At 38.0% G+C, this 27799-nt stretch overlaps 1 protein-coding gene across 1 annotated transcript in view; it reads left to right on the top strand.

The window, feature by feature from the left end:
* LOC104627111 (contactin-1) overlaps positions 1–27799 on the top strand; it is a gene marked incomplete at its 3' end in the record, with an annotated part of 59204 nt that overhangs the window by 21912 nt on the left and 9493 nt on the right. The window contains exons 5-14 of the mRNA XM_010295218.1: positions 2595–2690; positions 3737–3943; positions 5227–5323; positions 5478–5659; positions 6815–6939; positions 8940–9057; positions 10675–10825; positions 11310–11437; positions 14065–14240; positions 25476–25596. Of these exons, the coding sequence (XP_010293520.1) occupies positions 2595–2690; positions 3737–3943; positions 5227–5323; positions 5478–5659; positions 6815–6939; positions 8940–9057; positions 10675–10825; positions 11310–11437; positions 14065–14240; positions 25476–25596 (1401 nt within the window). The remainder of the gene's footprint in view (positions 1–2594; positions 2691–3736; positions 3944–5226; positions 5324–5477; positions 5660–6814; positions 6940–8939; positions 9058–10674; positions 10826–11309; positions 11438–14064; positions 14241–25475; positions 25597–27799) is intronic.

Below are 27799 nucleotides of genomic sequence, written 5' to 3'. Positions count from 1 at the left end.
GAAAGAGTTTTATCCTGGAGAAATATTTCCTGGCTTTTTGGTGTGTGGTGAGCAAAATCAGAAGCTGATATATTGTTCTATTTGCTGGGAAACAGTGTCAGAATAGTAAAACACAGAAATTTCATAGAGAGGCTGCAAGAACGACAAGGTAGAGAAGTTTCCATAGTCACTAGATACTATGTGCTTACAGGAGTGCAGTGATTATGTGAATTCTTTCATTTTAGCTAAAAAAGAGTGTCTTCCAATTAAGAGTTCATGGAATCATGCTTATTATAATTATTGAGTAATAACCAAGTAGTGTTTACGCAAAGAAGACATCAAGACCCAATCAGAGTACAGAGCATTTCATAAGTGGCAAGAAGGTGTAAAATTACATCTCAATAATTATATGACTTCCCTGCACCTGGCATAGACCATTCTGTTTCAGTACTAACATAATGTTTTACATATGGAAATTGCCTGTCCTATCCCAGGTCTTTAGATATGTGGTGACTGTCCTAGAGTTTCAAAGGTTATTCAAGAACTCTATAAACAAATTGTCTAGACTTAAAATGTAACCCGAAGTACCTAAAATAACTTAAAAGCAGTGATAGGTTTTCTTTTCACCAAACCCTACACTGCTCATATGCAAAGCAGTATCAAACTAACAACAATTATTGTAATTTTTTTTTTTTTTATTTCTGTACCAGATTTTAAACACTAATCTGTTTCAATGAAGGCAGAAGTGAATAATGGTGATAAGTTTAAATGATGATCAAAAAGTCTGCAACAAGGGAAATAGATGTTTTTAGGAGACATCAGTCAATATTTTGAAGGTAGAAAGTAGTTGTGTAGTTAGGTCCGTGCTGACAAATGGAATGGGAATATGTTCAAACTGCTGCAGATATTATATGAATAGAGCTGTTCCAATCTGCGTGAAGCTCTTCCTTGGCTTTGATTACAAAACCTGTCTGGTCAAATAGCTAATTCTTACTAAATCAGTCTGGTATACTTAATTTCTTTTTTATCAAAGAACAATACTCCAAATTTATTGGGAACTAGTTGTGGAGAACTGAATATGATCATTGCACTAAGGCACAGGATAAAATTACATAAAATGATAATCAGAAGTCATTAGAACGGCCCGATACAATGCCTACCATTTAGGCATTGATCCAGTCAAGATCCAGTCAGTCACTGGAAAGATCTGTATTATCTTCTGGTCTGTTTGAGCAGAATAAACATTAGTATTTCAGAATTTGGGAGAGATGTCTTTCCCTGGACACTGACATCACTCTCATAGAGTTTTTTTCATGCATTCAACAAAGCATAATGACAATCTTCTTCCTAGATTCTTGTAGTCATTCAGGTCTGACAGCTGTGGCTGGCCTTGGAGGAATGCTTTACCTGTACCATAATTAGTATATGTAGCATTTGTTCCAAAGTTAAGGAATTAATTATTTTTAGATAATGCAAAGTGTCTACTGGATGTATCTAACTATATGTTGCAATTTACAGTAATGAATAGTTTCTGTTTAATAATAGTCTAAATCTCTTTTTGTATGTCGCTCTGTCCTGACTTTTATTGTTTCTGACTGGCTGCTCTTGAACTTAAGTTTTAGTTAGATCTCAGAGCCAGCCTTGGGAATTTAGTACAACTGGGTAGCTGCCTGCCACTGAAGAGAGCTGAGGTCGTCTGAATGAAGTTAGCTTCGGTGGTTTCTGTGATAAAATATTGCATTCAGAAGCTGTGCCCTTGGCTATTACTGATGCACTGTTTATACCACAGTAGCATTTAGACCAGGACTCCAGTCAGGATCTCTACAATCTCACTGTGCTTGGTGACATGGAGAAGCTTAACAAGAGGCATCCCCTGCCTCAAGTTTAAGTTCAGACTGGATACACAAAATGAGAGTGAAAAGAAGCAGCAAAGTGCAATTATTGACCTACTTGAAGGTTACTCATGCAACTGTCATCTTATGACTGCAGACACCATTACTGTTCTCCCACGATCTGTGGGATATGTAGCTCCAGGAAAGACTTGTTTCTTTATCCTTTTACAACAGTCCCTTTACCCTGCTGCATGGCAGTTGGTTTAAAGAGGGTCAGCTAAGGTTTCTGCTAGGATCTGAGCCACTTCTGTCTGAAACCTCTGGCACAAAAGATATGTCTAAGCTAACTGCTTACCAGTCTTTGGCTGCTGGAGTTCTCAGGGAGGGCAGCCAAGTCATTTTAGAGAAGCCACTTCAGGTTACAGTGAAGAATTAAACTCACATTTTGGAGAAGCCAACTGAAAGATAACCTAAAATCCTTTTCCTTTCTCTACCTGGCATTCCTTCTTCAAATGTAGCTCACCTGGCCACTCTTAGGGATACAATCTGCACCAATTTTTTCTGTCATTTGCAATTACGGTGACTAAACTAGAGTAAAAAATCCATTGCACTTGATAATGACAAAGTTAAAATGAGCAAAACTGGCATTATGTGTCCACAGGTATCTGTCTGCCATATATTGTTGTATTTCTATATTAATCTCTACACAGCTGAAAATAATAATTAAAAAAAATATTGTAGTGAAAACCCCACAGTTTTCCTTCTTCCCTTTTTCTAAACTAGATCTGGATCCCTTTCCACCTGAGGAACGCTATGAGGTTAAAGTACGAGAAGGTGTTGGAGCAGTGCTGCTTTGTGAGCCCCCTTACCACTACCCAGGTAATTCAGCTCAAAGTGCTTCATTTGCAACTGCTTAAGAGTAGAAGAGAGAAGAATATTTATTTTTAAAAGTCTCCTTTAAGTTTACTTAAACGGTAACTTTTATGCAGCTAGAGAATCACTATCTAGGTTAGTTTTCCATTTTGAATACATGCTTGTAGTTGAACATATGTAAAGGATATTGTTGAATTTGAAAACATTTTTTATATTATGAATGCAATAATAATGTAAATATTGTTGTTATTATGATAAACTAATCTGGACAACAGAGGCAGGCTTGGCCTACCATTCAAAGACATAAATACATGTCACTATGTCATTGTGTCATCCCAGACTTTCTGCTTCATTCCTCCTAATGAAGTCACCACAACAGAAATGTTCATGGGCTCCTGTTAAAATCATGGAACAGCAATAGGCACCTCCAGAGGGTCAGCGATGAAGTGATTTATGCTCTGGAAGTGCCTTTCTCTCAGCATTAGTGACTGAAGAGCTCGTCAGGGATTATGCCCGTAATCTCAAGCATCTGCAGTTCCATTGTGAGGCATGAATTTGGCTGTCAGCATCTCTTTTACCATATATCGCTTGTAAAATGTGATAATGTTTTAGTTTTCATACTCTGCATCTAAGCATTGCAAGGAACTGAAGAACTGAGAGTATTTCTAGTTAAAATCCCTGGTTGCACAACTGGTGAAGGCTTCTCAGTTTCTCAGTTGCGTGAGGTCAAGACCCAGCTGCCTGTCTTCTCCCCGGCCACTCCAATTCCTGTGGGAAGGCTGTGCCCAAGGGGAGCTGTGCACAGTGTAGCCAGGTCCCCAGTAATCTGCACTTATGGGAGCAGTACCCTGATCTTCAGTGTAGACAGGTATTAGCTGGCTACTGAAACAGGTATGTTCTCTCTCACATAGCTGCCACTCCCTCAAAAAAAGATCTATAGGCTAGAAATCAGAGTGAAGTGATTTATATGCCGATAGTATTCCATGGCTTAAGTAGCTCGTGGTATTATTATTATTGTTTTTTAATATTGACTAGAAAATTTTTACCCCCAGATGACCTCAGTTATCGCTGGCTTCTAAATGAGTTCCCGGTATTCATTGCTTTGGACAAACGACGATTTGTGTCACAGACGAATGGCAATCTCTACATTGCAAATGTAGAAGCTTCAGATAAGGGCAATTATTCATGTTTTGTGTCCAGCCCTTCAATAACAAAGAGTGTATTCAGTAAATTTATTCCACTTATTCCACAGTCCGATCGTAAGTATTTATTGGAAATACTATGTACATGCTAGTGTTCTAACTGTATTTTAATTTTGCTTATTCATCACTACTTTCATCTGTGTGAGGAGAATTATATGGCAAGTTATAAAGGCTACTACACAATGTTGTTTAGTTTTACAGATACAGAGGTCCAAATCATTCCCATCCGCAGTGAAAACTCTCTGAAGGAAATCTCCCCAGATTCATTCACAAACTTCCTTTCATATGATTGAGAACAGATTTCTCCTCCCCAGAGTGCCCATCTCTTTTATGTGATAAGCCCCTGTACTCATCCCAAAATCTTTAATATCTTTCCTGGTCTTGGCATTGGTTCAAAGGGGTATGACTGTAAAGCAGAAACTTTATGTAAAAGTTGATAAACAGCTTCAGGAATTAATTTTTTTCCCAGGAAGTCTCCCATGAAATGGAAAATCCTTTTCCCCTGTTGAAGTTGCCTATCCAACGGTGGCCTAAGGGCTTTGTGTCTCATGGCCAATCCCCTAAGATGTGTTTTTGTGTCGCTAGATTATTCTCTGCCATTTCTTCATGAAAGCTGCATCTTTTCTAGATAGTAACCAAGTTCCCTTTTGCCACTTCAGACTGTGAGTCACTGAAGTCTCACAAGCTACACATCAGGATTTCAGTGCCCCTTTTATCTGTTAACTTTCCCATATTACAGTGAAGAACTGTGATTGAATTTGAGTAATTACAAATCAGTGATACTTGTCCAAATTTTCCATGGCCAATACTCACACTGAGATCTTCATCTAGAAGAACTGCAGGAGGAGTCCTACAGGGATCACCAGTAGGTAAATTTGATTACATTTGCATCCCTGTACCCTCATTAAGCTGTAGATTTGCTGGCTCTAGCTCGTTCATACCATTACTAAGAAAATACTGAGCTTAAATTCACAATAATTCAAAATATTCCATCCAGTAAACAAAAATGTGGAAAATAGAGGCTCAGGCTTTTGTCTACCCACACTCACAGCACATCATCACCCTTCAAATGTAAGTAAATCAGTTTATGTTAAAGCATTGTGCTGTAAAAAATGTTAGGCGTTACTCTCCACAGAAGGATAACTAGTTGCTGAATAAAACAATTCTGCCTTACTATGAAAAATCCAGTGCTAAATCAGACTTCATGGATGGCCAGGCTATTTATTCACTGTAAATAATTTTGTCTGGAATTTTAAGGGCTTTCTTGAACTGTGGAAGTTGTAATAGCTGTATTTCTTTCTGCTGTGTCTTTTCTGAGAATCTCTTTTTTTTCATGTTAGGTGCAAAAGTATATCCTGCTGATATCAAGGTGAAGTTCAAGGACACGTATGCTCTCCTGGGGCAAAACGTGACGCTGGAGTGTTTTGCTCTTGGGAAGTAAGTGTGTTGTAAAGTTATTGTAGAGCACTGTTTGCTTTCATATTTCAGGGAATGAAAGTACATGTTTCATCATCAAACACCTTTTTGTAGTCTGCAATTTAACAGCCAGTACTTGAACGTGCTGATTTGTACTTTACTGTACCTTTTCAAGTCCGGTTCCTGAACTCAGATGGAGTAAATACCTTGAACCCATGCCAGCCACTGCTGAGATAAGCATGTCTGGTGCAGTTCTTAAGATCTTCAATATTCAGTATGAAGATGAAGGACTTTATGAGTGTGAAGCTGAAAACCATAAAGGAAAAGATAAACATCAAGCAAGAGTTTATGTACAAGGTAGGTAGCACAATTTTATTCTTCACGATCTATGTTGCATTTACTTATGTTGGAAATATCAACAGTTGGTGTCAGTGCTGACTCATAGCATCATCCTGACACACCGCTGTTCAAGTTAATAGAGCAAAATCAGAACTCATGCATTGAATGCCAGGCATGACGTTTGTGTTTTATTGAACAACTATTCAGTTTTTATGGCTATGATAGTTGTATATACACCTTGACAGTAATGTATGTTATTATTGATATAATTATGCATAATGGAAATTAAATAAATTTAGAGTACTTGAAATGAAAGAACTTCCAGGAAGAAAAAGAGACCATTAGGTTTGTTATGCTTTCTTGTTTCCTCATTTTAAACTCTCTCTCTTATTAGCTACACTCAATTCTTTATTCATCCAGCCTCTGTCCTTCCCCTTCACGCATTTGCTTAAATGAGGGAACCAAAAAATTCTATCTTACTGCTCAAAGTGGAATCATCCCAAGTAACCTGACTCCTTGACTGAGACTTATGCCACAAAACTGTGGCATGAAAAGGTCATACATAACATCTGAACTACCTTCAGATTTCTGTCTCTTTACACTGACTGTACAGAACATCTCCTGAGTTAAGATCCTCAGCTTGAACTTCAGTGGGATAAATTCAAATACCGCTTGTAATAGGTAAAGCTAATAAATAGGTTGGTTTGCTTAGCAAAAGCAAAAATGCTGTGGTATTTTCAATATTCATTTCTTAAATATCTTCTCTGGACCAGGAGAATATTTCTTGGAGACCTTTTCAGTACATACCTGGTTTTGCATATTTTCATGTCATTTAACTATCATTTTTATGGCGTTACTGAGTAATTTCCACGTTGTATAATCTACAGGTCAGTGTAAGTGGTAATAGCTTGTGTCTGTGGACATTCATGAACCATTATTTCAAGTCCGCATTTTCTTCTCATAAAAAATAGTTTGAAGTTATTGTGAGTCTATGTGGTAAGACAAAAACATCTTCACTTCATTCTTTCTTGTGCTTGTGCCTTGCTGAGTTAGCAACATTACTTTGTGTTGCCTGTTAAGTATCCTGAAAGAAGCAGTGGAATTAATAGAACATAATGCTAATTAAATACGTATCTGCTATATTTACAAGGCATCATGGTTTTTATTCTTCAGCCTCTCCTGAGTGGGTGGAACATATCAATGACACAGAGAAGGATATAGGCAGTGACCTATACTGGCCTTGTGTAGCTACAGGCAAGCCTATTCCGACAATTAGGTGGTTGAAGAATGGTGCCTCGGTAAGTATATTGCCATAGATAACGCAGGATTGATTGGTTAGCCAATGGAAATGATTTTTTGAAGCATGCATTATTAAAAGGTTAAAAGAAAATGAATGATAATGATATAAATATTTGCCGATTCCACTTGCATTAGGCATTAATTTATCTCAGTCTTCTCTTCGGTTTTGAAATGCATTTCTTCAGGCTATTTAATATTTAGCTCTGAATTATGAACTTCTCTTTTGACCACATGTTTGAGAGGTCGATTTCCCTTTTTCTCCAGGCCTTTTTAAGTAAATGCTGTTTTCTTCTCTCTGGATAAAAAAATATCGATCAGCTTCACTCTAAAAATAATCCTTTTTACCGCGTTAAACATGAGTGTGTCTTTAAAAATGTAAGACAAAATGGAATCAGTGGAGACAAGAGAAGAAAGAGTACTTTTTAAATTATCAGTGGTGTTCCTATATCATGTACTTTTTCACATTTTTTCTAACCACAGAATATTGCAAAATTCCATTATGTTAGGTAAGGAAATTTAAATGAGTACCATTTGATAATTTAAGTTTATTACATTGGATATTTTGTTTAAACAAAGTAGATTTTCTGTCCAGGCATTTCAACAACATATTTAATATCTATTGCTTATACTGTATGATGAGCCATTAAAGAACAAAGAGAATAGAAGAGGGCACAACGTGATGCTGCATGTGTTGAGCTGTGGTGACACTGATCTTGGCAAGCAGACAAAAATAAGACAATGAGGCAGCACTATTTTGGCTGCGTATCTTAAGAAAAATGTGGGAGGTTGGAGAGAGAACAGGGATATCACCATCTGCCATATGGAGATGGCTTAAACCAGGAAAAACAATGCTGTTTTCTAGCTTCGGTAGTTATTACAAACAAGTAATTTAACAAGAAAATTGCTCGATGGTCCCCACTGAACTTGGCTTTCACTGACAAAATCTCCATATTGGATTGCAGAAAGCAGTGTGCAATTCTCCCGTAGTACACCAAAAGGTTATGCTGTGTGTTAATATGATGAGATTATTTCCAAACGGAAAATAGCAAAAATATTTAAGCTGCCTTGAAAATATAACTTGTTTCTAAATTAGATAATTTTTAATTAGGTATTTCACTTAGCACAAAACAAAGATTCCTTGTAGAAAATCTGATTTTATATAATCAGATAATTACGTATACTATTATATTATAGTAATTATATATTGGTATGTTTACTGTAATCTATTCTTTTTTCAGATAAATAGTATTCTTTTAATCTTCCACTGCTCCATGCACTCCAATTGACTTGTATACAAAGTTTCAAGCTTTTCATCTTGATTTGCACAAGAAGACAGAATTTACTAACATGATCTTTCAAAAAAGGATTGATATCTATTTGTAATTTACATAATACCCCACCGCACTTTGTGCATTTTTATATACAAATTTTTAGAAATAGATTAAGTACTTTATTTTGATTTACTCTATTTTCTTTTTATATTAAAACAAAGTAATAGAAAATAGTTTATACTACCTCCTAGAGGAATCTGCTGCAAAACTCCTACCTCATTGGGACTTGCTTTGACCTTTTATACCCTTGTAAAACAGCGTACATACAATAGATAGTACTGAACAGTGAGCATGGCAAAACAAAGCTTATGTGCATAAAATGAATTCCATTTCTTGTTTCTTATTTCTGAATCAGTAGTGTTTGCATTGGTATGGTAACAGTGGACTGAAGAGTTGATGTGTCTAGTGCCACTCAGCTGTGGCTTTTCCAGAAAAATATTGATTGACACTGAATCTTTCTTTAAAAAAAGAAGGTGAATACATTGTCACAAAGACTTGAGATGTAATATGGATAAAATAAAATCTCACTGCTGTCTGAATGTTGTGTGAAGGAGTCTCTTCTGAACACTGTCACTAATAAAAAAACGAAGAAATGTGGATGGGTGTGGATTCTTCAGCATACGTAGTCTGTATGAATATCTTCTTGTTTTATTGATTCTGTGTTTTAGTTCCGGAAAGGTGAACTAAGAATGCAAAGTCTGAGCTTTGATGATGCCGGCATGTACCAATGTATAGCAGAAAACACGCATGGAATTATTTATGCAAATGCTGAACTGAAGATTGTGGGTCAGTGGGATTATTTGTTCTACTTACTATTTAAGGTTTGAGTAAGCTAGCAGTCATACTTGCAAGCATTGTTTGGTAATAGATTCCTGTAAGGATAAAGCTAAGAACCCTCACTCAGTCTGGGTGAGGTGTGGTTTATTTGAGCTCCCTAGCTGGGTTTTGGCAACAACTTGAGGAACCAAGTTACTAATTTATGGGGAATGTTTGCTGTATTATTTCTGATGTTTCCTTGCTGCTGTTACCCCTCAGAGGAACTGGTAATGCAGGAATTACATGAAGCACACAGAGCTGCTGTCTACCCTCTCAAGCTTGCAAAACTGATGGAGAAGTGTTTTCTTTTTTGCTCATCTGTGCTCACTGCTCTGTGGGGCAAAATCTGCTGTTTTAGAAACCATGTTGTCAGCCACCAGGCTTTTGAAGCTCTTCCTCTTTACTCTCCCCTTCGCTTTTGCCTTCTAGAACCCATTAAGACCAGCCGCAATGTTTGTGTGCAATACAGCTGTTCCATCTGATGGCTGGATGTAGTTATTGATCCATTGTGTTTTCCTAAGGAGCATCCTGTTGAAAGTTTGGCTTTCAGATCCAGAGTGACCAGGCTTAGAACAATTTCTGACGTTTTTACTGATGCCATTAGAGCAGACATACTGACTGTATGACAGGGCTTTCCTAGGAGATTTCCCTGCAGTAGTTACCCTGGGTTCTTTCCATCTCTCACTTGCGTCCACACTTTCCCCCGAGCTAAATTATTCTTGACTTCTCCAACCCCCTGCACAACAGTACTTAGTCTTTCACTGTTAGCCTGGATTACCCAGAAACAAGCACTTACTTTTTGCACGCACATTTTCAAAATTCAGTATTGGTAAGATGTGGATGTTTCTCAGAGTTTTTCTCTGTCCTGCTGCAATTAACTAATAGCCCTATTTCCTCAAGCTGTGCACACGCTCGCTGGCACGATTAGCAATGATGGTACGCCGAGGTGCAAAACAATTGAAAGCATTTTTTCTTTTATTTGCTTACGAATAAAGAGAAAACAGTAAGCAAAGGTCTGACCTCAGATACATTATTGTGGTGCTTACTACAGTCATGTCTTACTACTCTTGTACACAGAGTGCACTTAAGGCCAGTTGGCCAAACAGAAGACTACAAAGAGGAAGAAGGGCACAATCTTAAAGTTGCTAGAGGGGGGTTAAAGCCACTGAAAAGTAAACCCAACTGTTCTTTGGAAGTATGATCAAGTGAGCAACTTTTTACAGAAATTGGTCTCCAGGAATCTAAATTTTATTAGGACTGATCAAAAGGCCTTTGAAAGGGAGAACTTTCTATTGATTTCAGTGGACTTTGATCTTGTTAGATGAAACTTAGATGGAAGTTCAGAAATCAACAGAAAGAAACCTCTGGTGTAACACAGCATAGAACTACAAAATGAGTTTTCCTGTTTCTTTTAGATCACCACCTATTTCTCAGCACATTTCTGCGTCGTTAATATTTTTCTCACTGGTCTGAATAACGGACATTTGTATACAATGCAATAGTTCTGTATTTACTTCATGCTGCAAACAAATCGTATTTTGTAGAAAAATCACTAAGAGCAATACTGGTGTTAATTTTTGCTTTCAGCTTCACCTCCTACTTTTGAACTGAACCCTATGAAGAAGAAAATCCTAGCAGCTAAAGGAGGCCGTGTAATCATTGAATGCAAGCCTAAAGCTGCTCCTAAGCCAAAATTCTCCTGGAGCAAAGGAACAGAATTGCTTGTAAATGGGAGCCGGTTAGTATTGACTGTTAGTGGACACTGGGAGTCTTAAAAATGCTGCCTTGTGTTTCTGTTTATCCTGTAGGCTAGTTCTCACTTTTGCAGACCTCAGGGGCAGGAGAATGTGTAATTTCAGGAAAACAATATACCAAAATGTTACTAGCAGCATGGATCAAAATAGCTAGCACTATATCCAACCAGTCTGTTTGGTGCTGTTCACATTTCAGAATTGAATTTTATCACAAAACTGTGAGAAAAATATTTGAATGGTCACAAGTGAGTAAAAGTACACTCTCTTGCTCCAGCAATGTGAGGCATCTAATCACACCACAGTCTATTTAAATATTTTTACTACAGGAGTGTTTATAAATGCAGTAGTTAGATGTGAGCTTCCAAGCGTTGTTTGTGGTTTGTTTCTTTCACTTACTAAATTCTACTGAAAGTATTGCTTTCTAATATAAAACCAAATTTCTCTTGATGTATTTTTTGCCCTCAATAGCATACGTATCTGGGATGATGGGAGCCTGGAAATTATCAATATCACAAAGCTGGATGAAGGTCGCTACACCTGTTTTGCAGAAAATAACCGAGGAAAAGCCAATAGCACTGGTGTTCTAGAAATGACAGGTAAACCTCTAAATTGTATTTCTTTAAACTAGAATCCCTTGATTCAAAATCACTAGTTTTTGTTCCAGCATTGCACCACTTTTGCAAGCCATTTTATATCTTTCTTTCTAGTTTAACTGCTCATTAAACAATGAATTGGTGCTTTTAAAGCACATTGCTCAGTCAGAACCAGGTATGTGTGCACCAGTTCTGAGACTGTAACTCAATTTTCAGGGTTGATTTTGCCATAAGAGATTATTAAATCTGACCCATTAAACAGACACGTTTTAATGCATTCATTCAATTCAGTAGCTTAGCGCTCAGGCTAAGGTGTGGTCCTGGGGCCATGGGACTCCTACTGACCTTCCTTAGTTTTTCGTTTCTTTTTTTCTGGTGGGGTAAGTAAGTTTGAGAGAGCATTGCAGTTAAAGAAACATGCATTAAATTTGTGAGATAAGGGCATATGACTGCATTACTAAATTCCCTTCTTTTATGGGTATTAGTATTTACTGATTGACTACTGATATCCTTAATTGTGTATTCTAAATCTGATGTCAAATAAATAAAGAGCTGTAAAATACAGACAGGTAAGATGACATTCATGAACAGATATGTCTTTCAAGTATCACTGACAGTAGAAGAGACATTTATCAAATACATTTTCTAATGTCTGTTCCAGAAATCATGCTGGATGTGACAGCTCAATGCCACAATATTGATGTACCAATGTATGAATTAATCTGTATCCTCAGATCATATGAAAGCATTTTTCTGGGTGATTTATACCAAAGTTATTGTACCAAATGAAGTGTAAGACTTTTATTTTGATTAGGTTTGTTTAAAGCTTGCAGTTACTTTTTATCATCTTCTGCAGTTTCATACGTCTTAATATTACCCTCAGGCATTTAATTATTTTGAAAGGTTATGTAAATAAATATCCAGCCCCTTAACAGTTATATTATACCTTGTAAAATCAGGAATATCATTTGCATACTAAATTTGCACAGTGAAACACTTAAACCATATGTGTATAAACTTTATAAACTAGGTATAAAGAATTTTAAAATTTTGGAGAATTCTGCCCTGATTCATTTCAAAAGGAAAACCAAAAGACTAAGACATTTCCCTTCCATCACAGCAGAAACAGAAGGGTCAGATGACGTATTTCAGAATTTTTTTCACGTTGTGCACAATGTTGAGGGTTGACAAAGAATGCTTTGAAAATGGTATTCCCAAGCACATTGTGTGGCCTGTAAAACTTCTCAGACATTGTGCATGACTACAGGAAATTAAAAAGTTAAATCTGAAGCTGACAGGCACTGCAAAGTCTGATGTTTTTTCCCACACACTGTTTGTTCACTGCCACTGGACCACTCTTTCAGCAACTTAGACTGGTAGAGTACTTTATGTAAACATTTAGAAAATCACTGATGGTAGAACCAAATGCTGAACGTACAGGCACAATGCTAGAATGGAGCAGGTATCCTAAGCACGTGTCCGTCGCTAGGACTTCAAAGATCAGATGTTAAAAGGTTGCTCCAATGCCCAATGCGATGCTCCATTCTGCAAAAGCCGGTAGTTGTGCCATCCTCACAGCCTCAGCATTAAGCACGTTTTAGATATTAGTAGAGTAGGATCTGGGGGAAGGTTTCTCTCCAAGGCAGGTTGACAAGGAATGTTTGGTTTATTCAGGATATTTTGCTGTTCTGTGTATGGTGGGGTGTGGTGTGCTCCTTGGAGCATGATCAAACCTAGGCCTTAACTAGTAGCAATAGCTCTTTTCTTACGGCTATTGTCTTCCAGGTTTTGGTACCCTACTCCCACGTTCATATTGGTGGGAAAGGTATTATATGCCATGGCATAAGGAAGACACTCTGTGCCTTTTTTGTTTTATGATAATAATTGAAAGAAAAGTAACAGGTCTTAGTGATCCAGTGAGTCCCCTCCAGAACAGCGTTGCTAATTTGCCATATGTTTGATGCATGTACCAAGAGCTGTAGCAAGTATCATGAGATCTCCGCTGGTTTTTGTTTCTGTAATAATAATAAGACATTGCTGGGGCATATACAGGTTTCTTCCTTTTGTTGTATTATTTTCTGTTCCTTTCCACATGTAGCTATTTGCATAGTTTGTTATGCATCCATTATATTGTTTCTCAGTAGATAAATTAAGATCTCAGTCCCTGCAATGCTGTAATGAAATCTGACTCAGCCTGACAACTGAGTAGAACTTTCCATTCGTTAGAGACAAGTTTTAAAACAAAATAAATATTATAATTAAAACATAAGAAATATTATAATGAAAACAAGAAATGCAACACAAGTCACATAAGAATAATCATCTGTCTTCTTTCTACCTGAGATATAGTCAGTGAATAAAAATAGCTTTAAATAGTCAGCAGTGTGACTCAGAGACTGAAATACAGCCATTTTCAAAGGACAGCTAAATAGAAGTTAGGCATTTCAGTTTGTAAAAGGTTTCCTTTGTTCTCTTTAGTTTGGTCCTTTGAAATGTAGCTCCATGAATAACATGTAAACTAGAGTTTGAGGGAGTGGTTTAATGTATAATCAAACAGTTACAGAGCTGAACTTGCATCTCGATAAACATTTATTTATTGCAATTTTCCATGTTTGCTGTTAACTTCACAGAAGCTACAAGGATTACTTTAGCTCCGTTGAATGTTGATGTCACCGTTGGAGAGAATGCTACCATGCAATGCATTGCATCCCATGATCCCACATTAGACCTGACATTTATTTGGTCTCTAAATGGCTTTGTAATAGATTTTGAGAAAGAGCACGAACATTATGAAAGGAATGTTATGGTAAGATACTATAGATCCTTACTTAATATGTGAAAGCCTAGTTTTCTTTATTGTGAATAGCTGTTTTTTCGGGTTTACTTTTTCTATTGTGTTGGCTCAGGTCTAGAAAGATGCAGTACGCTAAGAACATAAAATAAAATTACAATTTAGACACCTTACAGACATGTAGACACTTGCAGATAGATACCTGAAATCAGATATCTAAACTGACGTAAGTATTTTGGTACTTCAGTTAAATCCCACTTTGATTAATAGTGAATATAGCTGGTAAGTAGGTAGCCTGATCGTAAACAGGGTGCAGATTATCTCGAATAAGTGTGCATATGCATTCACTTTTACTTACCCATGTTTTTCTCATCAACATTTCTAGAATTTGGCACAAGACTGGGACAGATGGTGGGTAGGAGTCAAACAATCTGTAAACACTGAGCACGAAGAGTTTGTGTGAAGGCTAAACAAGTTAATACAAAGACACTTGTTTTGGCACGTAGAAAGAGGAATCGTAGATATTTTGTGTTTGCATGTATGGTTATCTTTTTAAGATAACCATAGCTAGTCTCCTACCAGGCTTATTCAAAATTAATACCTCTATTAGAAGTCCCTTCTCGTTATGCCTAATTACACGCTGATTTACCTAATATTCAACAACAACCTCAGAGTGGTTGTCCATATGTGTGTATATTTATTCTGTTGGTCTGGGATTAAATGATAGAAAAATCCTCAAATTTAGATATCTTTTTTTTTGTGCTCCCAAGAGGAACTGCAGATGTGGAGAGAAAAGGTTGCTAATGGTACCTGTAGTGTCTGGGAACACCAGGAGCCATGTTCAGTTTCAGCTCCATGTTCAAAATGATGTACCATGTAACAGTGCCTCCTGCAGAGTCTTTCTTCTAGGCTGGCAATATTATTTGATTTTCCATGGACCAAGAGATTGTTTTTCTCTCTTTCAATATCTGTTTATCTTCAGGTAAGATGTTTCAAGCATAACTAATTTAGTCTGATTTGGAGCAAACCAGTCCTTTGTGGAGTCAGGGTTGCCTCAGCCTGCTCATTTGCTGGGTTGTAAATGTCCATAAGTCACACTGCTCTCTTCCAGTGAGAGAGCAAGTCCTTGTCCAAAAAAACAGTAGAAGTATGATAAAATTAGCTGAAAAACATTGAAACCCAAAGTCATAAAGGGTTTTTTTCTGCAACAAATCTCACGAAAGTCTATGTCCAAACTCAGTAGCAGGGTACTAAGCAGTTTGCAACGTATTTTGTGTTGATTCAGGAATTAAAAAATATGTAGATCTTCACTAGTACGCTGGCATCTTTCAAAACATTTCCTGCATGTGGCTATTAAGCCATGTTTTTGATAAGTTTATATTTACACTTCAGTAAATCAGTGCATAGGAATAGCGTGAAAAAGCTTGAATCACCTCCTAATGGCATTAGTTTGTCCTTAGATAAAGGCTGGAATGAGTCTGAGTGTCAGTCAAAAAAGAGTAAAGCCCCATTAAATGTATTCCTTGTAAAAGAAAAAATAAAACCACGCTGTTTCTGTCAAATTTTTTTTAGTTGATTGCTTTTAGCTACCTGACAGAAGTCACACAAAAAATTGTCTTCTGTGAAACAGAAAATCAGGCTGAAAGTGGTGATGAATCAGTAATTTTGGTGTGGAAGGAAGGTAAAAATGCCTTTACCAGAGGACTTTGTAATGCAAGACCATGCAATAAAAAAGAAAGGAACCTGAACTTTCTCATCTTTTGATCATGTGTTGAACAAAAGTTTTTATATCATTGACATACACTTTTGGTTTTTCCTCTTGATAATGAAAATAGAAGGCAATTGGATTTTTTTTTCTTTTAGGGGAATTTAATTCTGAAATGTAAACCCAATTTTAGGGCACTTTCTAGGAAAGCACTTCAAGTGAACAAATCTGGGGCCAAATAAGGGCCTCAGCAAGTGTGTGAGGTGTAATTCTCCGTGAATATTTAGGTTCCCAGCCACCTGTTTCATCTTCCAGATAGCCAGTGGTCCTGGATCTCCTGATCCCAAATTCTGATTAACCCCACAATACTTTAGGCGCTTTATTGAAGTGCTTGATTTTAAAACTAAATCAGCCTAGCTTTGCCAGGCTAGCTTGGTCTCTACAGACCTTCTACAGTTTGCAGAGAGAGAGAGGTGGTTCACTCCATGTGAGTGTTGAATCTTGTGCTGGAAGATTTCTTCTTTCCGTAGATTATGGAGGTGGATAATCCATAGTATGCAGAGGCAGCTGAAGAGCAACTAGCTCTTTACGCACTTAGACAGTTAAGGAGGTTAGATCCAAACATCCATTAATTTTGATTAACCCCACAATACTTTAGGCGCTTTATTGAAGTGCTTGATTTTAAAACTAAATCAGCCTAGCTTTGCCAGGCTAGCTTGGTCTCTACAGACCTTCTACAGTTTGCAGAGAGAGAGAGGTGGTTCACTCCATGTGAGTGTTGAATCTTGTGCTGGAAGATTTCTTCTTTCCGTAGATTATGGAGGTGGATAATCCATAGTATGCAGAGGCAGCTGAAGTGCTCTTTACGCAGTTAGACAGTTAAGGAGGTTAGATCCAAACATTCATTAATTTATGTGTCAGTGTGCACTCCAACTTCCTGTAGAATATTTCTCGGTTTGTTGTGTTCATTTTGCCCTTGGTCAATACTGGTAGAAGTTATTTTAGCAGGGGCAGCTTCTTGTTTCACATTCCTAAGCCTTATTTCTGGTTTTTCAAATGCAAACCAAAAGCAGGTAATCTCTGTTCTTCTTCCACAGGCAGCTCAGTCTTCCTCACCCAGGACAGAGATTGCATTTGAAGTCTGGAATTGCGATTTGTAGTTATTCAGCAATTTAGCACTTAAGTAATAACAAATGCAGGATTTTTAACGAATTCGACGAATCTAATAGAAAGGTTTATATAGGATGTAATTTAGAGGAATATGCACTTCCAATAAAAAGGCTTATATAGGATGTAATTTAGAGGAATATGCACTTTCAATATGTCTTTTTCATTCATTTATTATCATATTCTTCAATTAAGGGTTTTTCTCCTTCCTGTGTGAGCTTCCATCTCCCTGGCAGTTCTGAGCTCAAGTCACTGGGTGGCAGGTTTGCTCAGGCTTTCTCGGATGCAAAGGGGTGAGCTGTTGTGCATTTGACGGCAGCAGCCCTAACTGCTGGGCTTGAAGCAGTGGAGTCCATGCTGCCACCCAACCCTTCCCAAACATAAAAGAAAAAAATATTCCATCGTGAATATTAAAATTACTGGATACGTGATGCATGCTGTCTGCGCTATAATTTCCTGTTGATGAAGGATCCTCATCTGTCTTCCTGATAATATCACTATTAATTTATGTGACAGTGCAGATCAACATGCTGAAACCTGGTACAGCCACAGTATTTCAGTTCTCAAAATAATACTGTTGTCACATACACATAATGGAATGCTAATGAAAGTCATGTAAATACCTGCATAAGTCTTCTTTCTTTAAATGGAAGCTTTGGTATCCCATCATTGCTGAAGGCAAAACTAATTTGCATTACATTAATACTAAAACTCATTTATCAAAAGAACATTTGTCTGTTCTGATTTCTTGTGCTGTTTTGATTTCTTGTGACAGTGATATTTAAAATGAAAAGTATATACATATTAATTGGTTAGCTTTCAGAGAGTTAAATGGAGTCTTAAAAATCTTACTATTAAATTGATTGCTTTTGACTTTTATGTATGATTTTTTTTATACTTTTGGAGCCCCTCTAGTCCATTTGTATGGACAATCAGGAAGAGGAACTCCATAATTTAACTGATTGAAGTCAGAAACTTGTACATACACTTAGGAAGAGTCCAAGTGGAGGCTGTAATAGTCTTAGTCACATACAGGCATGCATACATTTTAAAATACTTTCCGTACCTTTGATATTCCTTTTTTTTGCCACATTGTTTATTAGTTGTCTTAAACAATATCAGTGAATCTGAAACCTTGACATTTTTCTCACTGTTCCATCTTTAGTAAGTTAAATTAGAATCCCATACAAGTGTTCAGGAGCTTGGCTTCCTTGCAAATAACTTTCTTTTATACAAATTAAAAGAAAGAGGGAGTGGTGATGGAAAAATACTATAAGGCTGGATATTGAGTTTTGTCATCGAGACAATAATTGACTTGTTGCTTGCTCACATTTTCTCATATTAGCAATGAGATTATCAAAAGAACGTAAGGAAAAACTCTTATTTGGATACCTGAGTACCTACCAAAATGCAGGCCTGTATCACCCTATTATGTAATAGCTGGATCAAGTACCTTGCTGAAGTGGTTTATAAGTTCTATTCTTGACATCTAGTGTGTTTTTTACATCCCACAGAAGGTACTATCCTTATTTTTACATCAGACAGCTTCAAGGCCTAATGCTGCTTTGTGATCATAATTTGTCAAAAAAAAACATTCCATGGAGCCCCACTTGAGATGTTGAGTTCCCCTCTCCTCTGCAAAAACAAAATAAAGCCAGCAAAACATAGAATTCCAAAACGGTAGGTGCAAAGTTGGAGTGACCAAGACTATTTATAAGAGAAACTTGCAGCTCGTTGCTTTATATTTTTTTAAATTGTGAGAATTTTTGAATTCACTTAAAAATTTTTGCATGCCAAAGATTCTTGGTTTCTATTGTTTGGTACTTGAGTTTTGTTATGAAATTTACATCTTGCATTTAAAAAATATTGAAAAGTAGAAAGCAATCATTCTGTTCCTATTATAAAAGGAGAAGAACCATAAATGAATGTCCCCAAACTTTCTGCTGAACTTCTCACTGACAGGATTAAATGACTAATGGTTTGAAGCATCTGACATATGAGGAGAGCCCAAGGGAGCTGGGATTATTTAGCCTCCAGAAGAGAAAGCTCTGGAGGATCTTGTCAAAATTTGTAAGACCTGGTGAGAAGGAGCTAAGGAAGATGGAGCCAGACTCTTCTCATTAGCACCCATTGAGCAGACAAGAGGTCATGGGCAGCATCTGAAAACCAGGAAATTACAATTAAACATAAGGAAAACATTTTCATTGTGAAGGTGGTCAGACATTGGAACAGGTTGACTGGAGGGGCTACGGACTGTCTCCATCCATCAAGTTATTCAGAATATTTGGACTGAAGAAGGCCCTGAGCAACCTATTCCAGTCAACACTGCTTTGAGCAGGGAGGTTGGACAAGACAGATCCAGAGATCCCTTCTGACTTCAACTGTTGTGTGATTCTGTGATGGTTTAATACAGTTGTTAACTTCATAGTTAAATGAAGTGTATCAAAGATGGTACTGAGTGTTGAAAGCAAAAGGCAGCCAGTATTTTGCTCAGCCAATACATTTATATGCAGGTGCACAGTTATTTGTCAAATAGGATATCAGCACCTTTCACCACAAGCAGAAGCTCTGCTGTTTGAAATAAGGAGTTAAGGTGTTGGACCAAAGCTTGGTACTAGCAAGAATGAGGTCATTTTAGAAAGTATATCATGGACCTTTATGCTTTGTTCTTTCTGATTTCCATCAAAATATCTAATTTCCATCAAAATAGGAATTTTAACATGCTGAGAACTGGCGAATCATTTCTTTTTAACATTTAGGAATTATTTACCTTATCAACAGCTTTAATGATGGAATTTTTTTGCAGAATTGGTAGGGAGTCTCTCCCCAGGAGTTCACAGGACAAGCAAGGTGTCTTTACTGATGTGGGACATTGCACAGCATTGCACTCAACTAAAAAGCTCTCACAGAATGAGGAGCATGGTTCAAGATGGTGCTGACACACCTCAGAGTCATAACTGCTACTGAGCAGGAATTAAGACCTGCTGAATCCACAGTGTGCTTTACAGTGTTCATAGGTTCAGGGATGTGGCACAAAGGCAAGCAAACATGTTCAGCACAGAACTTGCAGGGCTTGTAGCTCAGGCTCTATTCAGCTTTGAAGTCGCTTCTGAATCCAAGCGGTCTGTATAACTTGTTCTGGTTTCCCTGCAACCATCATACAGTTAACCTTCAATAACCTTCACTGTATTCTCAAAATCTTTGTTTTCCTTACGCGAATATTGTTCATCTTACTATATCCCTCTCCAAAGTACAAAAAGTTTTGCAGTCTTCTAGGACCACATTCATAATGTTCTGGAGATGCGTGGCCAGACAGTTACTTTACATTAAGGTAAATCACACATGGAAGGGCCTGTTTCTTTGCTTTGACTGTAAAAGGTGGCTAGTTCAGATACCAAAAATCCACGCTACAGATGTCTAGAATAGGTGAGATGAATTCTAGATTGGAGACAGCAATTGCCAAAAAGGGAAAGTCTCCAAAACAGCTGTTTTTGTAAACCACAGAGATTAAGTTGGACTATAAAGATCCTATTAGAGGAGTATAACTTAATACCTGCTTGAGTTTTGTAAATTATTATAATTTGCAGTTCATTGGCTGGGCACGGTAGACAGGTGTTTTACTGCATGCTCCTCTGCTTCAGTATATTACTGAGGAGACACTTAGTTTTATTGTATAAATCTCTGCTCACACATTCCACAGTTTTCTGCAGCAGAAGAGATACAAGGATTTTCATCTTAATTTTTCTTGACTGCTTTCCCTGAGAATCCTCCTTGCAGAGTGTGGAGTCTAGCTCCAGCTATATGACTATATATAGCTATATAGTTATTTATATATTTCTGTATCTATCTCCAGCTATATGACAGGAAATGAATAGGAAGGTCAGGAGGAGAACTGAAGAACTGGAGAAGAATGTTTAGCTAGGAAAGCTCAGTTACACACTGACAAGGAAGAAGAGGCTGTGTGTAGACTGGAACAAAACGTGGGAGAGTTGTAGTGAGCTCATTCAGTACTGTTTGTTGAATATATTGAGGGGACAGATGGTTTTTCATGAAGCAAATCAACTGACCTACTGTTTTTTTCTGAAGAAGAGTCCCAGGACTCTGAAGGCTCTGTCTCAATACATTGCTTTCAGGGCCTTGATGTATTGGGGAGATGCTTTAGATATGAGTGGGTTGGAGGTCGCATATTTTGGCTAGGTTTGAGGTAAAATTTAGAGGGAAGGACCTAATAGTAATGTAGTGAGCATGGAATGAGATGCATGGAGTCAGTGGTTAAGAGCAAGGAGGGGGGAGGAAAGCAGAAGACACAGTGCTGAGGGTGAAGCCAGCAAGCAGTTAGCTCTGACAGAAGCCTTTGAGGAAACCTATTATTAATCCACAGTGCTATTTCCAGCACAAAGAAATGTAGCCTGTTCAAAGGATCAAGATATGCCAACTTCTGTGCTAGAATTAAAAAAATACACTGCAGAATCAGTTGTCTGTAACTTTATGTGCTTGTGAGGCTTCACAAAGTACCAAAATCCATGTTTGTGAATTTTCGTCACCAGCCATAAAGTTGTGAGCCATAAATATAAATGAACGAGTACCTAGGCTTTTTCTGCTGTTGGAAGTGAAATAATGGGGCATATTACCACAGGGATGCTGGTACCAAGCACAGTGTCCTCAGGCATTCTCAGTGGTATGCTGGATGGAGAAGAATAATATATTTGTTGGAAATATTTCCCAGTCCACATTTCAGGGGTAGAATTAGCACTGTACTTCCTTTACATATAAATACAGTTTGCTGAAGGAAGAGATTCTTTAGTGGGAATGACTCTGTCATCGTTATCCTGCTGGGTTTTTTATTTACCCGTAACTTTCATGCCAGCCATCGCTTATAAAACAAAGTGAGATAAGCTATTCTGTGAAGAGACAATACAGCTGCACTGGTAGTGGTGTCCCCATGTCATCTCTGATCTCAATATCAGGAAGACAGCTGTAATCACATTTACATTAACATTCATCAACAGCTGTTGGATTATCTGTTCTACTTGTATCTACCACATAGCAGATCCTCTACTGGCAGGAACAAAACAATTCACATGAACTCATTTAGAGTTAATAATTTTAGGTACAGGTAACAGAAAAAGATATTTAAAATTATGGCTAGCTTTGGAAAAACTGATCCCATCACCAAGAATCCCCTCTCTTCCACATTACTTCTCATTGTTTCTTTTATCATCTTACCTCTACTGGGTATCTACAGACCTCTGAAGCTCAGATGTCTAATTTTTGAACCTGAATGAAAAAAAAAAAAAGACTGTCTTTGCTTACCAGGTTCTTCTATTTCTGCCAAGTTAGTTTCACTATTACAAAGGGCTTGTTACCTTCATAGTAACATAAGTTCCTTTATTGTCTCTGAGGTCCCAACAGAAGCAGATACTGCTTTCCGTCAAGGACTAGTTTCCTGTAAATGATTTTTGATCACACAGGGTCACGTTCTGATGGCTTTCAGGAATTGAGTGCACCGGCAAAGGTGATAGTCAAAAGAGAACAGTGAATCTCAGAAATAGGTCATACAATGCTATTTTTGACACCACTATTAAGGCATAAATATAGGGCTCATATGATGAAAGTCTTTGCTTGAAACTTGGTAAATAACTGAGTGGTGAACCACAGATACCCTTGGAACATCCCTGAGTACTGCTATCGCTATTTCCAGTCTGTGATTCAGTTTTCTCTGAGTTAAGGAAGGCATTTTTAAACTTAGCCAAGCTGAGGTTTTTGAATGAAAACATACAGTGCATTCATATCTAATTTGTGGACGGAATTTGCTGATGCCCATGCTCTTTATTTGCTCTGTAAGCTCTTCTTTTACCACCAAGAACTTAAGCTTCTTCTGAGGTATGGAAAGCCTCATCACTAACTGCATTAAAACCTTGCTCCAGGAGAGCTTCTGAACCAACAAAAAACAATACCATATCTATGGGTTGTTGATTTTTAAATTATGTTACATTTTCCCATCTCTTTTTCAGCATTTAGATTTTAAGACCTGGTTCACACAAGGGAAATTAATGTTAGAGCAAGTATATGAGCACATCATTAATAAATATAATAAAGTATTTTAATTAAAGTGCTAACATAGGAATTAATGAGTACTAAGGCTATTATGAATTTGTAATCATTTGTTATTGAAGTAATAATATGATTATGCGAATTCTAATTTTATGCAATTTTCCTAAACCTTTTTGCTTTGCCCGACCTTTGCTTATGTTTATTTGCAGATCAAAGTCCAAGCAATGATCAGAGATTCACAGGCGCTGTGGTTCTTTCTAGGATGACATTTAGTGTTAATAAACTAAAGGTTTATACACAGCACTCAAATAGAGAATTGTTTGTCTCTTTTATTAAAACCAAAACCAGTAAGAACAAAACAAAACAAAACAAAACAAAAAAAAGCCAGGAACTGAAAATTCAGAGTTTGTACTTCTGCAGCTGCTTTGTTATAATTTTGTGCAGTGCAGAGGAGCAGGTAGCTGCCCTCTCTGCTCCCGTAGAAGTACTGACACTCTCACTGATTTTTCTTCCTGAAAGCTCATCTCACCTCATCTCCGTCCTGCACGCGCTTCGGCAAATGAAATTAAAAGCCCCCTTATATGAGTCTTGGCTGAAAAGCGTGAAAATATATATATACGCACACATATGTATAGACACAGACATAGATTAATAATAACTAAATGAGAAATGGTCAGAAATATATCAAGAATATTGGATTGTTCACTGTTCCAGCTAATGTGTTTCATCATTGCTAACAGTACTTGTGTCACTCAAAAATGGAAGAGGTGCAGTGTAGCCTGGCCCTGTGAGGCAATCAGCTGAAGTATTGCTCTCCAGAATTAAGCAGTTTTGTTCATGTGTGCTTGATTCTTCTTTTATCCAATCAACAGTTTACCTCAGTGATTTCTTAAAGATGTGATTCTTATGTTGGACCAAAAAAAGTGGTATTAACAGATTTCAGTTTGTGCTGAAATTTTAGGCCAGCAGAATCCAAAATCGTCACTGGAGTTTGGAAAGGAAAAGGATCGTTTTATCTGGCTATTTTAATCTCTCCTAAGTATAGACCCTGAACTGGCATTCTAGTTTGCACATTTGCAAAACATTTAACCTTACTTTTTTTTCCCCCCTCCTTTTCAATAGGGAAACATAAACTGGATGACGTAGCTTTATTTCAATTACTCTGAATCTCTAAATGCAGAGGCACTAATGACAGCCCGTAGTATTTGAGAGTGTATTGAGGGTCTCTGCTGTTCCCTAGAACCTTCCGCTGATAATGTCCTTCCACCTAAATATTGAGCAGTTTCTTTTTTATGTACCATTTTGCATCTGAATTCCTTTTGTTCCTGCATGTGAAGGTGTCAGGATCGCAGTGAGTTATCTTAGTGTTTGGTTTTTTAAAAAGTTGCGTTTCTGAATGATCTGCAGTGAGTTAGGAAATCTGAATGTTGCCCCTTTTGGTATAGTGTGGTATAAACCCATCTGTTAATATTTTGTAACCTTTTGACTTTCATGAAAACAATCAGATATATTTTGGAGAGAACATTTGTGATTTTTTCTGAAATACCTTTAAGACTAACACATGTATAACCCCATGATTTAACCTCGTAATCTTTTTCTGGAATAAACTGCAGGATAGATAAGCAAAATATTTCAAGTGTGTTATTTTTAAACATTTGTATAAATATCTTAACATAAGATGTGTTTTTCGTTACGGATAGCTGTGGCGTATATAGTGGTCTCTCTTCTACTCCTTGTTGTACAGGTGCACATCTAGTTACTCAGTGGGTTCACAGAAATGGCATTGGACAAAAATATTTTATTCAGTTTGCCCATCTGTACAAGCACAGGTAGCAGCAGATAGCGGACCTTACATACAAATACAAATGTACATAAAAAAGCAAGTAATGGTGAAGAAAAGTCATCTGACTGCTGTTTGTGAAAAAAGTCTTGAATAAATTTAACGTTCAGATATGGGCTTCAAAAAGTAGTGGTGGTGGTGGGTTGATGGTTGGACTTGATGATCTTAAAGGTCTTTTCCAACCTTAACGATTCTGTGATTCTGTGAAGTAAAAGGGGGATGTTTGCTTGTAGAAAAAAATGTACTAAGATACCTGTTTTTTTCATGTCCGGGAAAGAGCAGCAGCTCCCTAGGAAACACAGGACACTTTCAACAGCTGTCATATAAATCAGATGTATCTTTGAGGGTGATCCGTTCTCGAAGTAAGCACTTGCTTTTTGGAAATAGCAGCCACTGTACGTCAGTTGGGAGGGGTGTGCAGGCAGGTATCGCACAGCTGTGCGGGGCTGTTTACCGGCTTCACTAAGTGCTGTTTTTGTGGCAGATTAAATCCAATGGTGAGCTGCTCATTAAAAACGTCCAGCTGCGGCACGCAGGGAGGTACATGTGCACCGCGCAGACGATTGTGGACAACTCCTCGGCTTCAGCTGACCTGGTGGTAAGAGGTAAGGTTCTCCAGGTAAAACAGAAACGTGGCTGGTTTTTACCTGGACAAGCAGAGCGTTTCTGGTTGTTCAGAATATGTTATTTCTCAATCAAGAAATTACAGAAATTACGATGAGAAGTGCATGAACATGCAAAGTCCTTGAAGTCTGCTCAGGGTACTGATTCTGTTTCCAGACACTTAGAGGTCTAACTAAGCATATGCTTTCCTGAAAAGCAATAAAGATTTTTTTATTATGGGTATTTCCCTTCTGTTAAAGTAATTTTTAGACAGTTTAATGTGGTGTTCATTATTAAAAATAGGGTTTATGTATCATTTCAAAGTATCCACTCTGTAACATTTTTAAGAAGCCACTTCTGTTTTCTCGTAAAGCTTTATGGATTAAATTGTTGTGTGTAATACTAGGCCTAAATTAAAAGGGTTCCTAGTTTTCAAGTGTCAGAAACCAGGACATTTGGAGTTCAGGTTATCACTGCATTGTTAACTGATTCGTGTCTGTTAAGTATTATTGCCGTCTCAAAACACCGTGCTTGCTCATACCTATCCTGCAAGACCTGTTACAAGGCATGGTTTCCATAGAGTGAGTTAATTCATGCCCTTTGGGCATTTCACTCTGTCTTGTGCCTCCGGTCATTACACACTCTGAAGGGCTAATGCTGTGTCGTGCTGACAATTCGAAGCGGCCATAAGCTGTACCTGGAGCCACACTGCTGGCATGCTCTGCCCCACGTTCCGGTTACACTATAGAGCTCCATAGCAGCTGGAGTATAGCTTGTGCCTCGACTCTGAACTTCTGTCATCTGAGGATGTTGTGGACTTGAATATTTCTGTATTTAATTCTAGCTGGGTATTAACAGCCAGTGGAATGTCATCTGGTTTGGATGAAATGTCAAAGCAAATACACTAAGCAGCAAAACTGCAGCATACATCTGCAAAGAAAAAGAGAAGGGACTGTTCATGTGCCTTAGTATTACGTAAGCAATTCCTCTTAAAAATAAAAAGAGAGACAAGGTGCCTTATCAAGCTTCTGATTCTCCTTCCAACACAGTAATTATGGTTAGAATTGTTGCTCTGAGGTTATGCTGTGGAAGACATCAGCATTCATTTGATGCTTGACATTTGTGTTTTAATACGATGAACACAGCTCTGCTTAGTGCTGAGTAATTCTTGCTGCCATTTTTGTCAGTGGAAGACTCAGCATCTTACAGGGGTAAGGTTAGATGTACGATGAAATACGACAAAGGTGACATTATAGCTTCGCTGCATTGGTAGGAAGAGGCAAAGTATGAAAACACAGAGCTAGGTTCCAGCGCGTCTCACCAATGCAGCAGTAAGGGATAGCCACTGCGGGCACATGAAGATATTTTTTCTGTCCACAAAACAATTTAACAGCACATATGGATTGTCCCGTGTGATCTTGGAGTGTTAAAGTCGCTGTTGTGTTCAGGAGAATTGCAAGCGATACTGGCACACTGAAGACTGGCCCCTGAGTGCACCAACAGGCCTTAATGGGCCTTGGACTTCGGAAGTCTGAGGATGTGCGTCAGATGGCTGAAGATGGGCTTCAGACCTATGCTGTAGGTAGCTTGTCTCCTGGATGGACCGCTCGGGTATACGCAGTAGTTTGTCACCCGGATGCACTTGATCCACTACTTGCAGTACCTCGGACTGCCGTACCGGCACCTGGCCCTACCCGCTACATTCAGACCCGGCAGGACTGTGCCCCATTGTTGAAGGAACTGCCAACCCTGGGGTTACTCATGGGTCCTGGATCAGCTTTCCTGAGGGAGCAGCTGGTCCTTCGTGTTTCCTGACACACGCCGTTTTCAGAAACTTTGATAGTGAGGTGAGAAGCGGCAAGAGAGATCTCCTAAAGAAAGAAGGAAAGGAAGATCTTGGGACTGATGAACCTTTCCATAACTTCCAGCTTGAGGCCTTCTGAAGTGAACAGTTTTGCAGGAGAATGGGTCTCTCAGGCCTTACCTACCCGAGTCCTTAGAGCTGGGCTAGCAAATATGCGTGTTACCAGGGTGGAAGTTGACTAACAACCTTCATCTTAAAAATCAGCTCTTAGCAACGACTTCTACTTTGTGCAAGCTCTGTGAAAAGTAAGAGGCTGTTTCCACATGCAGTGATGTTTTTAGTCCTTACCTTGAAAGGGAGGTCCAAGGATACCTAGTTAGTAGGTTAGTTTTCAATGCCAA

Source organism: Phaethon lepturus, unplaced genomic scaffold, assembly GCF_000687285.1.
Source record: "Phaethon lepturus isolate BGI_N335 unplaced genomic scaffold, ASM68728v1 scaffold9839, whole genome shotgun sequence".
In the NCBI taxonomy this organism is placed as follows: Eukaryota; Metazoa; Chordata; class Aves; order Phaethontiformes; family Phaethontidae; genus Phaethon; species Phaethon lepturus.
The sequence above is the reverse complement of the archived record's forward strand: the minus strand, read 5'-3'. Positions and strand labels throughout refer to the sequence as shown.